Source organism: Phocoena sinus, chromosome 3 (assembly GCF_008692025.1).
Source record: "Phocoena sinus isolate mPhoSin1 chromosome 3, mPhoSin1.pri, whole genome shotgun sequence".
NCBI lineage: Eukaryota > Metazoa > Chordata > Mammalia > Artiodactyla > Phocoenidae > Phocoena > Phocoena sinus.
The window spans coordinates 137,798,952-137,814,651 of record NC_045765.1 but is presented as its reverse complement, the minus strand read 5'-3'; the positions used below and the strand labels follow the sequence as shown (position 1 = coordinate 137,814,651).

Here is a 15,700-nt window from a genome sequence, read left to right as displayed (position 1 = left end):
GCCATGGGTGCCTGTCCCTTTCTCTGTTGCTGTCCTTTCTGACCCCTTCATCCCTGGTCTTCTTCTCTGTTACTCTAGTCTCATGTTTCTAGAAGCCTTTCTTCTTCTCTCTCAATTCATTTATGCATCGGTTCATTCCTTCTTTTTTAAAAAATATAATAAACTCTCTTGTGCCTTACAGAGATGAATAAGATACAGCTCTTGCCTGATAGGAACTCGCAGTAGGTAATGGAGACAGACAGGAAACAACTGATAAGTGCTGTCACAGGGTGAGGTTACGAAGGGTGTGCTGAAATCAGGAAAGGGTCAATTGATCAGGAAGGGCTTGCATTAGGTCTTGAGGTTTTCGGAGAAATAATGCAGGACACAGAGGAAAGGGAATTCCAGTCAGAGAGAGAGGATGTAAAGTGACTGGAGGTGTGAGCCAGGGTGCGGAGTGTTTGGAGACTTAAGAGTAATTCAGTGAGGTTAGTGCATGGGATGCACCCACAGAGTAGTGGGAGATATGGTGGGTGATGTAGGCAGGGACTAGATCATGGAGAATCTTCTTGCATGTTTGGATTTTTGTCATTTATGTATCAGGAAGCCATTGAAGAGCTTTGAGCAAGCAATTAATAAAATGATTAACTATTCATTATTTCAGTGAGGAAAGGGAATTGAAGTTGGGACATGACAAGAGTCAGGCATGTCAGAATAAAATATTACTCTAATGATCCAGATGAATGATGATGTCCACCTCAACTAAGGAAGTGACAGTGAGCATGGAGAGAAGGGGATGCATTTGAAAACTATTTTAGAGTATTGGAAAAGCTGTGGTCAACTGCATGGGGGAAAGCAGGAGAGGACGGGGAGGGGAAGAAGTAAAGATGACTCCCAGGTTTCCAGCCTTAATGACTTAGCAGTGAATAGTGAATACAGGAGAAGAAGTGGATTTGAGAGTGCAGATCTGGAAGCACTGACTTGGAGGTACACGGAGGTCAAGTAAAGGAGCCCAGTGACCATCTTGGAACCCAAGAGACAGTATGCATGAGAAATAAAGATTTGGGGCCTAACAAATCTGGGGTACAGTGAAAGTCTTGTATGTCCTGGTCATAGGCTCCTTGGTGTCAGACATTGTATCCTGTTGATCCTCAGACTTCCCCCACGTTCGTTATAACTAATAAATATTCAACAGATACTTGGTGAATTAAGTTAGTATAATAACTTCCCCGGAAAATCCAGTAGTGGTGGGAAGAGATATGGGAGGGAGCAATGCATGGCAGTACTCTCCGGTGGGTCCTTCATGCTCTAATCTCCTAGAAGGACAGGGCTGGGGGACTCACACAGGCTCCGGTAAAGCTTAACCAAGAAGGCCCAGTGGTTTTGGAAAAGGGGTCCCTCCTCTTGAGTACATTCATTAAAACAGCAGTTTAAAATTATGTTTTCTGGATGCAACTAGAGATTATCATACTAAGCGAAGTAAGGCAGAAGAAGAAAGACAAATACCATGTGATATCACTTATATGTGGAATCTAAAATATGCCACAGATGAACATATCTATGAAATAGAAACAGACTCACAGTTGTAGAGAACAGACTTGCAGTTGCCAAGGGGGAGGGGGTATGGGGGAGGAATGGACTGGGAGTTTGGTGTTAGTAAATGCAAACTATTATATATAGAATGGATAAACAAGGTCCTACTGTATAGCACAGGAGACTATATTCAATATCCTGGGATAAACCATAATGGAAAAGAATATAAAAAAGACTTTGCTATGTAGCAGAAATTAATGCAATATTATAAATCAACTATACTTCAATAAAAAAGTAAATTGAAAATAAATAAAATTATGTTTTCTTACTTTAAGAATGGTTAGTTATTGGCTTTGGTGAATCCATCCTAAAAATAAATTCAGTATTACTATAACAAAAAGAAGTTCCCTATTTATAATGCAAAGGACTCAAAATAATTTATATGCTCCAATGATGCAGGAAAGCTCAAGGATATTAAAGCATATGCACTTGGATGGAAGTCACACAGCCATTAAAAATCACAATTGTGGAGAATCTGTAGTAACGTGGAGGATGCGTGGACACGATAATAAATGAAAAAGCAAGGCGCTAACTTGAGTTACACTGCAGTGGGGATACTTACCCTGGGCTCTTGTGAGCGTTAAGTGAGATCATTTATTCAACAAATATTTGTTGATCACCTCCCGTGTAACAGGCACTGTTCTAGGGACTGGAGATACAGAATTGAACGAAATAGACAGCAGTCTGTCCTGTGGAGCTTATGTTCTAGCAGGGAGAGACAGACAAAAGTAAGCCAGTAAAATATTCATTATGCTACGTAGTGATAAGGGACAAGAAGGAAGATAGAGCAGAGGGGAGGGGAGGGACCACTGGGGGCTGCAGTTTTAGACAAAATGGCCAGGGACAGCCTCCCTGAGGAGGTGATCATTGAACTGAAGGGAATAAGGAAACTGGCCTTGGAGTCCATGGGGGAACGTGGTCAGGCAGAGGGGACAGCAAGCAGAAGAGCGCCAAGGTGGGAGAGTGCCTGTAAAACTCTAGGAACGGCTGAGGCGTGTGACAGCAGAGGGTGGCAGGGACCAGACCACATAGGGTTAATACGCAGTATGGCAAAGTCAGGACTTCGGCTTTTCCTATGAGGGAAACCTGAGCCCTCTGAGGCAGCAGAGAAGTGACAGCACGACCTGGCTTAACGCTTAATAGGATCACCTTGGCTGCTCTGTTGAAAATAGGCTGCAAGGGGTCAAAGGCAGAAAAGGAGAGATCAGCTAGGAGCCTATCGGAATAATCCAAGCAAGAGAGAATGGTGGCTTGGACCAGGAAGGGAGCAGTGAAAGGCTGAGAAGTGGCTGGATTCTGGCTGTATTTAGAAGTAGAGATAACAGGATTTGCTGACGGATTGGAAGTGGAGTGTAAAGGAGAAGAGTCAAATACTCAAGGTTTTTGTCCTGGATGACTGCAAGAATAGAGTTTCCATTTACTGAAACTGGGAAGACTGTAGAAGGAACAGGTTTGGGGCGGGGGAGATCAGTATTGGACGTCTTCTGCTGGGCGTGCCTGTTACACATGCACAGCGGAGGCTGTTGGTGCCTCACCCGTGTCTCCTTGGGCCTTACCATTTCAGTGCACGCAGGCCAGACCTTCAAATGCCAGTCTCTCCATCTCTTTGCCTCTGGGCTTTCTCTAGCTGCTGCAGCTGCTGTTCCTGCATGCGTGGGAAATAGAGGGGAATTAATGTCTGCCAGGAACAGCCAACGACTAGGTACTGGCAGTAGTTGATGTACAAATACCCCAGCTCTCTCACTCTTCTCATGATAAAACTCAAACGATAACTCGCAGCAGGATCGTTGGAAGACGGAGGGAACAAAAGATGCCCATCGAGCTGAGAAGTCATCTTGAGACTGAAAAGTGAGGCAGGCAGCTCCATATACTCAATGGATCAGTTTGTTGTAGGGTACCTTACAAGGTGGGTTCAGGATCGGGCCGACAAAGATCTGGAAGCATTCGCAGCTATCCTCTGCACCGCCCGAAGGGCCACTGGGGCAATTTTATAGCTAACCTAGGGTATGGGAGTACCCTTGAAAACAGGAAGTACATTCCTAAGTCAAGATGATTGATTGGGTAACTAGTCTCGTGGGTACCAGGAAAATGTCAGGGAAGGTCTTCATCACTATTTGGGAACTAACAGCATAGAGGCCACCTGGACCTACCGATCATTAAACAATATCTGTTAACTACAAAGCCCTTGACAGAGAAGTGATTTGCCACATAGTGCAGTCCTGGGTAGGGTCAGTGGAAGGACAGGAGGAATTGTATGAGCCCGAGATGATGTCAGTTATGCTAACAGCCATGCAGGATTAACTGGGAACTCGCTTAGTAACACATCCTTAATTGGCTGCCTTTCCTCATTCTTCTGCCAGTGTTTCCTGGGTACCACCTCCTTCATCAACTACTTGCACCTGAATCACTGCCTCATGATCTGCTTCTGTAAGAAGCCAAACTGAGACAACCAAGTGGAGGGGTCTTGTAGGCAGGTGTATTTATGCATCTGGAATTGTTGAGGAAATTGTAGGGATGTCCAAGGACTAAGCCTTCAGGTGTCGAACATTTAGAGGCTGGGCAGATGAAAAGAACACAGCAAAGGAGCCTTAGAAGAAGTGGCAAGAGGTAGGAGAAAAACCAGGAGCGTGTGTTTTCCTAGAAACCAAGTGACAAAGGTGTTTCTAGGAGGAAGGATGAAATCTGAAAACTGGCCATTGGTTTTAGCAACTTGGAGGTCATCGGTGACCCTGAGAGGAGCTTTTCTGGTAGCAATATCTCTTAGGTTCAAGACATAATGAGGGGAGGACTGGAGACAGTGACGTAGAACCAGCTCTTTAAGAGAGTTCTGCTACAAAGAGAATGAGAAGAAGAGTCTGATGCTAGAGGGGGAAGTGGGGTCGAGAGAGGTTTTTTTGTGGTTTATCAAAAACTTTTTTTAATGTTTAACATACATAAATACAAAAAGAAGTATGAAAATCACAAATATGCAGTTAAATGAATTTTCCAACTAAAAAGACCCATATAACCAGCACCAAGTTCAAAAAAGAGAACATTCCCAGTACTTTAGAGGCTCCCCATCCCCCCTTCTATTTACTACATCCCCAAGTATAACCACTACCCTGACTTCTAACATCACAGATTGTGTTTACCTGTAAAGTTTATATAAATGGCATCATACAATATGTCTTCTTTTGTCTTATTTCATTTGCTCAATATTAAACTTGTGAAAGCTGGGGACTTCCCTAGTGGTCCAGTGGTTAGGACTTAGCTCTCTCACTGCTGGAGCCCCGAGTTCGATCCCTCGTGCAAGCCGCAAAGCACAGCCAAAAAAAAAAAAAAAAAAAAAAAGTGGGAAAACCATCCGTATTATTTTATGTAGTTTAGATGCTTCATTCTTATTGCTACATAGCAGCCCATTGTACAAATATACTACAGTTTATTTATCCATTCTACTGTTGATGAACGTGAGGATAGTTTCCAATTTGGGGCTATTATGAATAACGTTACTATGAACATTCTAGTACAAGTCTTTTGGTAACATGTATGCATTTTTGTGGGGAAGACTTTTTTTTTTTTTTTTTTTTTTTTTTTTTTGCAGTACATGGGCCTCTCACTGTTGTGGCCTCTCCCGTTGCGGAGCACAGGCTCCGGACGTGCAGGCCCAGGGGCAACGGCTCATGGGCCCAGCCGCTCCACAGCATGTGGGATCTTCCCGGACCGGGGCACGAACCCGTGTCCCCTGCATCGGCAGGCGGACTCTCAACCACTGCGCCACCAGGGAAGCCCGACTTTTTTTTTTTTTAGATGGGTAAATAGCACGAATGTATGCAGATGGAAAAGATTCAGTAGAAAGGTTAAAACTTATGACGCAGGAGAGAAGGAAGAAATTTTGGATGCCTGTTCTTGAGTAGAGGAGAGTAGATGGAATCTATTCAACATGTAGAGGGGTCTTAGCTAGGCCTTAGATAGGAGCAGAGACCATTTACCCAGAGAAACAGGAAGACAGAGTTTATGGGCACAGATTCAGGTAGGCTGGAAGAAGTGGCAGAAGGAACTTGAAGAAATTCTCTTCTATGGCTTTCTTTACTCGATAAAATAGAAATCTAAGTCATCAGCTATGAGTAAGGAGAGAGAGAAGGTATTAGAGATTTGATGGGAGAAGAGAAGCCATGAAAGCGTCATCTAAAAGTGTAGGGGCACTATTGGACCAGGGAAATGTAGTGTGTCTGCCAGGAATAAAGACGCACCTGAGGTTATAGATCATGAATTCAAAGTGAGACAAGCCGTCATGGTCACTGCATGGGTGTAGGCAGAGAGTAGGTGGGAGGTTGGATTTAACCAGGGTGTGGTTCAGCTGAGAAAACACGACGAGAGAGACCAGAGATGTTGAGGGAGTACACAGAGCCATGACAACAACAATAAAGATGCTCCTCCAGGACTTCCCTGGTGGTGCAGTGGTTAACAATCCGCCTGCCAATGCAGGGGACACGGGTTCGAGCCCTGGTCCTGGAAGATCCCACATGCCATGGAGCAACTAAGCCCGTGAGCCACAACTACTGAGCCTGCACTCTAGAGCCCACGAGCCACAACTATTGAGCCTGTGTGCCACAACTACTGAAGCCCTCACACCTAGAGCCCATGCTGTGCAACAGGAGAAGCCACCACAGTGAGAAGCCCACACACTGCAATGAAGAGTAGCCCCCTGCTCGCCGCAACTAGAGAAAGCCTGTGCACAACAATGAAGACCAAACACAACCAAAAATAAATAAATAAATAAATTTTAAAGAAAAGGAAAAAAGATGCCCCTCCAGCGCACACCACCAATCCTCCCCATTCCTCAACCCAGAAACCTTTACCTCTTCTTCAACCCTAACCCTTGGCTGAACCCCAAGTGCTATTGATGCTCCCTTCTAAATATCTCACCCTTTCCTAGTTGGATTAAATTGCTGTAATCTGTCTCCCTCATCCATATTTATGTCATCCTCTGCACTGCAGCCAGAAGCGGTCTTTTAGAAAATGCAAGGCTGGTCATATAGCTCGCTGTCTGCTTGAAACTTTCTAGTGGTTTCTCTTGGTTACCAGAGGGGAAGGGTGCAGGCAAGGGATAGTTACCGAGTTTGGGATTGATATATACACACTGCTATATTCAAAATGGATAAGCAACAAGGACCTACTGTATAGCACAGGGAACTCCACTCAATATTATGTAACAACCTAAATGGGAAAAGAATTTGAAAAAGAATGGATATATGTATATGTATAACTGAATCACTTTGCTGTCCACCTGAAACTAACACAACATTGTTAATCAACTATACCCCAATATAAAAGAAAAGAAAAGAAAAACTCTCCAGTGGTTTCTCAATGCCCTTAATCTGAGGTCCAGAATATGACTCACGGACTTTGGCCCTGGCTGACTCTCCAGCCTCATCTTGGCCTATCTTTTCCTTCATTCCCCATGTGCCCGCTCCACTCTCTTCTTTCAATCCCTCAAAGGCAGTGGTCTCCAAAGTAGGGTGCACATACCCATGGGGTTGCCTACTGGGATGAGGGAAGAAAATATTAGAACTTCTTTTCTATATTTATTTGTTATTACATGTTTTTAATTTCCATGATTACATACATTTAAAATGTGTATATTAGTAGTACATGCATATAATTTTATAAATATACATAGAGAGCAGTGCTCAAAAATGTTTATTAGTAAAGGAAGCTAATCAAAAAAGTGTATAGACCATTACCCTAAGGTATTAGGGTCTTTCCTGCCTCAAGATCTTCTCTCCTATACAACCTTACTATTAGAATCTCCCCTTATTGCTTCTCCCCTACTTTCCTCTAGTTAACATTTAGAGTCCAGGGAAAGTGTTAAAAATCTTCCCTGACCCTCTGACTCGGGGTACATCCCCTTGTTTTTGTTCCACTGCATCCCTCTCTCTTACCCTCCTAGCCCACTGTGCTGGACATCTTCCACCTGCTTCCCCAGATCCGTTTTCCACCCTTCATTTTGCTCTCTGTCCCAGACTTCATCACGTCTCTTTAGTCCTATGGGTTCCAGTTGGCTTTGGCTTGTAGGGAGCCCTTGAACTGGATCAAAGGAAGGAGAGGGAGAGCCTGAGATCTGTTCCCCCAGCCTGACTGTGAGGTTGATTCAGGCCAGCTGTACTTCTGGAAGGACGTCTCAGCTCCCCTCAAGGTAGCTTTCTCTACACAATACTCTCTAGGTTCTAATATCTGCTCCCTCCCCCTGTCCCTTTGGTCCCAAACACAGATTTTGCTTGGTCCACTCTAGGTTTGAAAGTTTGAATTAGTTGCTGACACTTAATGATTAGAATGACTGCATTACAATACAGATGTCTCTTGAAAAAAATTAGATTTGATAACACTGAGTCTACATCCCAAACAGTAACAATTGTCTGGAGTTGAGTAGCAGCTGCCCCTTTGCTCTGGGGCATGTACTTCTCAGGACTCCACAGTCCCCACTACTCCCTGTTGCCTTACAATAAGCTTTCCACCCTGGCCTCTAGAGACATTTGAGTTTGCAAGTCCTGGTTTAAGGAAATGTGTCAGTCTCTTCAACAAATTTGGAGAAAGGGGAGGTTTACCTCTCGAATTTCTCTACTTCTCTCTCTCTCCTCTCCGTCACTACCGAGAGAGTCCTCTCCCTGCGGTTGCTATCATCACCTCCAAAACCACCACCCTGCCCTCAGGTGTGCTCTGCTCCTATCCCTTTCCCACACTGCAGCCAGAGTACCCATTCTAAAGTGGATATCTGGTTATGACAATCCCTTAAAACCTTGTAGTGTCTTCCTACTGCCCTAAAAATAAAGGCTACTTAAAAAAAAAAAATTGAAGTATGATTAACTTACAATACTATATCACTTTCAGGTGTACAACATGGTGATCCAATCTTCTTATACATTACAAAATGACCGCCATGGTAAGCCATCTGTCACCATACAGAGTTATTACAATATTACTGACTATATTCCCTGAACTATACATTACATCCCTGTGACTTATCTTATAACTGGAAGTTTGTACCTCAATCTCCATCACCATGTCAACTGAAAAAAAAATACACAACCTAAAAGTTGAGAATTATCTTTTATTCAGCAGACAAAACTGAGGACTTAAGCTGGGGACACAGTCTCTCAGATGGCTCTAAAGAGGTGAGGGGGGAGCCACGGTATATAGGAGCTTTTGCAACAAAGACCAGGTAGTCAGAACTTCAAAAGATTACTGTTAACTAAAGAAAACCGGATATTGCAAGTTAAGGAATTCAGCGCTTTTCTGTGTATGGGAAGATGCAAAAGTCGGGGCTCATTGAAATCATTCCTTTGATGTGCACCTCAGCTATCTGGGGCCAGTATCCTGCGCTTTCTCATTCTGAGTCTCCCCAGGGTGCAGGGGGGGTCGGGTGGCTGCAGGGCTGACTGCTCGATGGCTGGCATCCCATTTCTATCCTGAGTTCCCTCAGGCCTCACCTTCAGCGGCTGTAATGTGAAGGCTTAATGGCTGCAACATCCTTTGTTTACTGATATGTCCGGCAAAGTTTTTTTTTCTCTGAGAGTGTATTTCTTCGTCTTCCCACCCCCAAGACTACATTTCTTGAAATAATTTCCAGGTCTCTGGGTAATGTGACGCCTGCCTACGCTGCAGGCTGGTTTGGGACCCCTTCCCCCCAACCTGCCAATTCTCCATGCCCAGCGGAGTGGTCTCCTCTTAGATCCTCAAATACAAACGTGACATCTCGCCCAGACCTGGCACACTGTCCCCTTCCCACGGCCAAGTATTGGGCCTCCCTCCTCACCTCCTGTTCACAAGGCAAGTGTCATTTCTCGGGGGTCTCTCTGTTCTCCTATGTGCGCCCCTTCCTAACACGTGCCACGCTTGTAACGAGGGTTTTTTCAAAGTCTCACTGGGCTGTAGGAACATGTCTGTCTTTTTCAGTCTGGGGCAGAGTAAGGTGCTGCCTGAACATTGTTGAAAGGGTGGGACTTAGAGACCTAATTCTTCACGAGCCGGCAGCTTCTACCACGTAGTGACAATTCAGAACCCCGGGGCTTTTTCAGACGTTTCAGATGGTTGTACATGTGCGTTAGACGGCATGACTATAATGTGATTTAACACAAAGCGGAGGAAACAGGCTGGGACGAGAGCGAGCCATCGGACGCCTAAGGGCGTAGAATTTCAGAACGCATTTACTCTCGCAAACATTCTCCTGCCTCACTCTGGTCCCGGCCGTGGGAGGGCAGCCTTTCCTAAGAACCGCTCAAATATAAAACTGAACATCTAAAACTAGGATTGTCCTAAAGGGAGGTTAGAGACAGCGGCCTGGACGCACACCCCAACCGGATTCTTGGGCGGTCGCAGGGTGAGCAGCGCGCGTGCAGCTGCGGCAGCCGAGGGGGCGGCAGAGAGGGACCCGCACCTAAGCAGAAGCCTGGCCTGCGCTGGGGAGGACCGGCCGCAGCAGCGGCCCCTTCCGCAGGCCGGCTGCCAGGCTGAAGGACGGAATTCATTATTCTAGCCCTTGGGATAACAGCTCGCCCACCAGGCTACACAAAACCAGAGTTTCTGTTTCAGGTAAAGAGCGGCGGGGAATCTTAATCCTAAAGCCTCAACAGCAGAAAGGACGCGAGCAGCGGGGCGAGAACGCCCCGGGGACCGGCCGTGGCGGTCCATCCGTCTGCCGGGAGGATTGCCTGCGGAGGTCGCGGGAGCCCTGAGGGTCCTGCTCCGTGTAGCTTCCCTCCTTCCCCACCCGAGCAAGCGCGGCCACCTCAGGCACCAGCGAGCCCTGCCTCTTCGTCTTCCAGGAGTCCTAATGGACCTACTTTAACAAACCGATAACACTCCTATTTTAAACTAGCAGCTTCTATTTTCATGCCCATAACCACTGTGCCAAAAGTTCCTCAAACCAGTTGTTTTGCAAGTAGGTCAAACAGGCGCCCTGCCATCCCGTTCTCCCCGTTTATTCGCCTGGAAAATTCTTTCTTATCTAATAGAAAGTCTGGTCCAGTTTGAACCCAAAAATGAATGAAGTGTTACTTCGGAGTAGCGATTCATTCATTTTCAAACATTAACCATTTTTATTACACAATCTATGTTAATTGTATAATTAATTGTAGGAAAATTAGAAAACACAGATAAGTTAAAAAAAAAAGAAAAAGGGAAACCATCCATTAGCGGAGGATAAACTGGGAGATTGGGACTGACATATATACATGACTATAAAATAGATTAATAATAACCTGCTGTACAGCACAGGGAACTCTACTCAATACTCTGTAATGGTCTACATGGGAAAAGAATCTTAAAAAAAAAGAGTGGATATATATACGTATAACTGATTCACTTTGCTGTACACCTGAAACTAACACAACATTGTAGATCAACTATACTACTCCAATAAAAGTTTTAAAAAAAGAAAACCATCCATGATCCCCCCTATTAATAAAATAACTATTCTAAACATTTTGGTGTATATCTTGCCAGATTTTTTCCTATGCGAATGCACATTTGCGTTTTTCACTTGTTCTATACTGAGCAACTTTCCATGTTCATAAATAAAGATCAATGTGATTATTTTGATAGCTGCATGTTGTACCATTAGAGAGATAGATGAACCACACTTTAACCATCTTTCTTGCTGGACACTTAAGCTGTTCCCAGTGTTAGAGAAGTCTTCTTACACAAGCAGTCTTGTACGTGTGTCAGATTATTTCTTTAAGATTAATTGCCACAAGTAAAAAGGGTGGGTCAAAGGGTGTGACCATTTTAAAGACTCTTAAGACGTAATACCAAACTACAGTCCAGAACCATGTTACCAACTAGTCCTCCCACCAGTAGCACCTTGCAGTGCCCGACTCTTCATGGCTTTCCAACAATCCAGACACACCGAGCACTGGTGTTTCCTGTACTGGTACATGGTGTGCCAGGCACTGACAAAGTCAAATCAGATCAAACAGCCCACGCAAGGAAGGGGGTAGGAGGAAGAAACAGATGAGGAGTCAATATTTATAGGTAAATGTGCTGAGATTATAGTACAGAGAATACACAGAAACTGGATGTCATCATCTTCCTGGGACAGGTGTCATAGAAGGCTTCCTGGAAGAGGTTGGTTCTGAGGCTGGCCTTGAAGACTCATCCGGCATTAACTGAGTAAAGAACAGGAAGGAGTGATGAGTCAGAGAGAGGAAATAATCCAGGTAGATCCAGGAAGACGAAAGATCCCAGGCATGAATGTCCTGTACCTTTTCAGTGAACAGCAAAACGTTCTGTAACGTTAGACTACAGGGTGCACGGGGAGGTGGTTAGGAGCGGTGGGCCATGAGGCTGAAGAGGTAGCTTGGGCCTGATCAAGAGGGGCTCTGTCGGCTAAATAAAGGTGCTTTAACTTTATCCAGAAAACTGGATAAAGCTCACCAAACTGAAACCTCCTTGGGAGGCAGGAGTTGGCATTAAAACCTGTACATGGTAGAGTCACACTGATCTAAGGGACCAGCATAGATGTTGAACTCAAAAATTGCTGTTTGTCATTACTGCTGAGGAGCTTTCTGAGCTGGAAATAGCCACTTAACCTCTGTGTCTAGTGAAATAGAGGGACCAGGTTCCTTCCAGCTCTAAATAGCTAGGATCCTTTGACTTTTTCTTTTTTTTTCCAGAAAAGGTGGCCATTAAGATCCTGGACAAGACCAAGTTGGACCAGAAAACCCAAAGGCTCCTATCCCGCGAAATCTCCAGCATGGAAAAACTGCACCATCCCAACATCATCCGCCTGTATGAAGTCGTGGAGACTCTATCCAAGCTCCACTTGGTGATGGAGTATGCAGGGGGTGGGGAGCTCTTTGGGAAAATCAGCACTGAAGGGAAGTTCTCAGAACCAGAGAGCAAGCTCATCTTCTCCCAGATTGTGTCTGCCGTGAAGCACATGGTGAGCGGGGCGAGGAGGGAGAGTCCTGCTCCCATTCTACCCGCAGTGGGAGCATGGGGCTTTAGTTTACCATCATCTAAGCATCCCCGAAGGCTTTAGTCCTACAAGCGCAGACAGCAGTCCCTTCTGTGAGAGTCAGATGTCTGGCTGGGATCGTGCTCCCTGCCTCCGAAGCAATGCCCAGGGATCTCCAGTTCCACGGCAGCCTCCTGGCCTCTGTGGAAGTTGGCAGGACTCACTCTGAGCAGCCGGATGACCATCACCCCCTCCTTGGCCACATGCATTCCTCCAGCCCCGTCTTCCACTACTCGGAGAGCTGGCTTCTCACTGCTTCTTGGCCTTGCCTCCCTAATTCTGTGTCTGGGATGCCCTCTCCCCTCTTTTCACATCTCACATCCTCAATCCCATCCACACTTCGTGACCCAGCTCAGTTCTGTGTCTCTCTGTGAAACTTTCTTCAATCTTGGGTCAGCCCACGCTGATCTTCACGCCTTTGGTGAACCCCACTAGCTCTTTTGTTTGTTTGTTTGTTTGTTTGCGGTACGCGGGCCTCTCACTGTTGTGGCCTTTCCCGTTGCGGGGCACAGGCTCCAGACGCGCAGGCTCAGTGGCCATGGCTCACGGGCCCAGCCGCTCCATGGCATGTGGGATCTTCCCGGACCGGGGCACGAACCCGCGTCCCCTGCATCGGCAGACGGACTCTCAGTCACTGCGCCACCAGGGAAGCCCCCCTCCCCCCACTAGTTCTTGCTGCCTTGTGCTCAACACATTAACACTTGCTTGTGTCATTCTTATTTTAGTTCTCTGATTATGTCTTTAGATAAACCTGGACTCCGTAAGCATACTCCCCAGTTCCTCCATGAACTGGTTCTCCTGTGCCCTCCCTATTGTTGGTTGTCCCGCTGGGCACACAGGAGGAATCTGACTTGCAGACCTGATGACCACTTGTACCACTCTGTTAGTGCAAAGGTTTTCTGCCCTCTTTGCCAAGCTCTCAGTCCAATTGGCAGGAAGAGACACTTGTCTGGTGTCTATATTCGTTGAGAGGCTGTTTCTAGTTTGCTCCTCTGTTCGGATGTCATGAGACAAGAACTGGGATCAGTGAGCTCCTGGCCAAATTATTAGCAGGTTACTAGTGACCTAAGGGGCCCAAGATGGCAGCTGGGAGGGAGAGGGGGAGGAAAAAGAAGTGAGCAGGGAGAACCTGAGTGTGATGGTAGTGGCTGTTTCAGACCTGTGGTTGTCATCTAAGTGGCCCTGTGCTGGGGTGAACTTTCCTTGGGCCAGGGAATAAGCCAGACCCTTACCAAGCAATGGAGCAGATGGGCAGAGTCTGGCACATTCTACTTGGAAAAGAGATCTGGTGGGAGAGCAGAAGAGGATCCAGCAGTAGAGGATGCAGACTGAGTCCTCTGAGGCTCTACACCCTGACCTTTCTCCTAGCTCTCTGGTCTCCAGAAAGAGGAAGGGTGAATGATAGACACAGATTCAAATTTTATCAGGTTTGTTTGCTATGTGCCAGGACCATGCTGAATGCTATAGATACAGCATCACATACAGTTCTCACAACAGCCTTATGGGGCGGTTCTCAGTGTCCCATTTTACAAAGAAGGAAGGCGACACTCACATACACAGCTGGTATAGTTGAATCTAGAATTAACCAAGATGTCAGGCTCCAAAGCCTGGATTCTTGACACAGGAGATCCAGCCGGAAAAGTGACATTAAACCATTTCCCAAGAGCCCTTGGCATTAAACTGGTCAAGGGTCTTCAAGGTTGTCTGGATCCAGAATTCAAGGGTAGGGATTGGATCTGCCGCCAGAACCTTGCCCAACATAGTATCCTCCTTTCTATTGAATTCCATAGCGATAAAGGAGCCCACCCAAAGGAGCAGGGGTGTGGACTTGGGAGAGGACTCCTCACCTTCTTGGGGTTGGCCCTACTCAAGAGATTGCTCAGCCAGAAAAACCCATACAGGGTCTCAGAAACGAAAGATTACTGTTTCACAAGATCTGGGTCTTACTTCTGGCCCTAATTCCTGAGTCCACGTGTGTGGGACAGACTCCAACACTCACCCCACAGAACAGAACCTTTGGTCTGCTTGGAGGGTGTGGGCTTTACCCTGGGCTAATGGTTATGACAGGGCATCTCTCAAGATCTGAGGTCTGACATGACTTAAGTTGATCTCCATTGAATTTCTGTTGTTGTTACACCATTAGCAAATTCTGTTGTTACAGAATTACAAATTCTGTTGTTACACCATTGTTTCAGAGCAACTGATGCATCTTTAATGTTGGTATATTACTTTGAAAATGATGACTTTTTCCCCCTTTGTCTTCTTTCCACAGCATGAAAACCAGATTATTCACAGAGATCTGAAAGCAGAAAATGTGTTCTATACCAATAATACTTGTGTGAAGGTGGGGGACTTTGGGTTCAGCACAGTAAGTAAGAAAGGTGAAATGCTGAACACTTTCTGTGGGTCTCCTCCCTACGCGGCGCCCGAACTTTTTCGAGACGAGCACTACGTTGGCGTTTATGTGGATATCTGGGCCTTGGGGGTGCTTCTGTACTTCATGGTGACGGGCACCATGCCGTTTCGGGCAGAGACCGTGGCCAAACTGAAGAAGAGCATCCTGGAGGGAACGTACAGTGAGCCTCCGCACGTGTCAGAGCCCTGCCTCCGGCTCATCCGGGGAGTCCTCCAGCAGGTACCCGCTGAGAGGTACGGAATCGACTCCATCATGAACAATGAGTGGATGCAAGGAGTGCCGTACCCCACCCCTCTGGAGCCTTTCCAACTGGATCCGAAACATTTGTCAGAAACCAGCACCCTCAAAGAAGAAGAAAATGAGGTTAAAAGCACTTTAGAACACTTGGGCATTACGGAAGAGCATATTCGAAATAACCAAGGGAGAGATGCCCGAAGCTCCATCACAGGCGTCTATCGAATCATTTTGCATAGAGTCCAAAAGAAAAAGGCTTTGGAAAGTGTCCCAATAATGATACTACCAGACCCTAAAGAGAGGGACCTAAAGAAGGGGTCCCGTGTCTACAGAGGCATAAGACACACGTCCAAATTTTGTTCAATTTTATAAATTGCATTAGACTGCTGGTAATTAAGCAAGATCATTGTTGCTGCTTTCAAATTTTTTCACCAACTTGAGTGGAGACTTTTTTGTAATTTTTAAATAAATTTAAATTTAAGATA

General features: G+C 45.9%; 1 protein-coding gene across 1 annotated transcript in view; it reads left to right on the top strand.

Annotated features, from left to right (window-relative positions):
- Window positions 1-15,700, top strand: part of NIM1K (NIM1 serine/threonine protein kinase) — a 70,312-nt gene extending 54,612 nt beyond the window's left edge. The window contains exons 4-5 of the mRNA XM_032627280.1: window positions 12,222-12,490; window positions 14,838-15,700. Coding sequence (XP_032483171.1) covers window positions 12,222-12,490; window positions 14,838-15,587 — 1,019 coding nt within the window. The 3' untranslated portion in view covers window positions 15,588-15,700. The remainder of the gene's footprint in view (window positions 1-12,221; window positions 12,491-14,837) is intronic.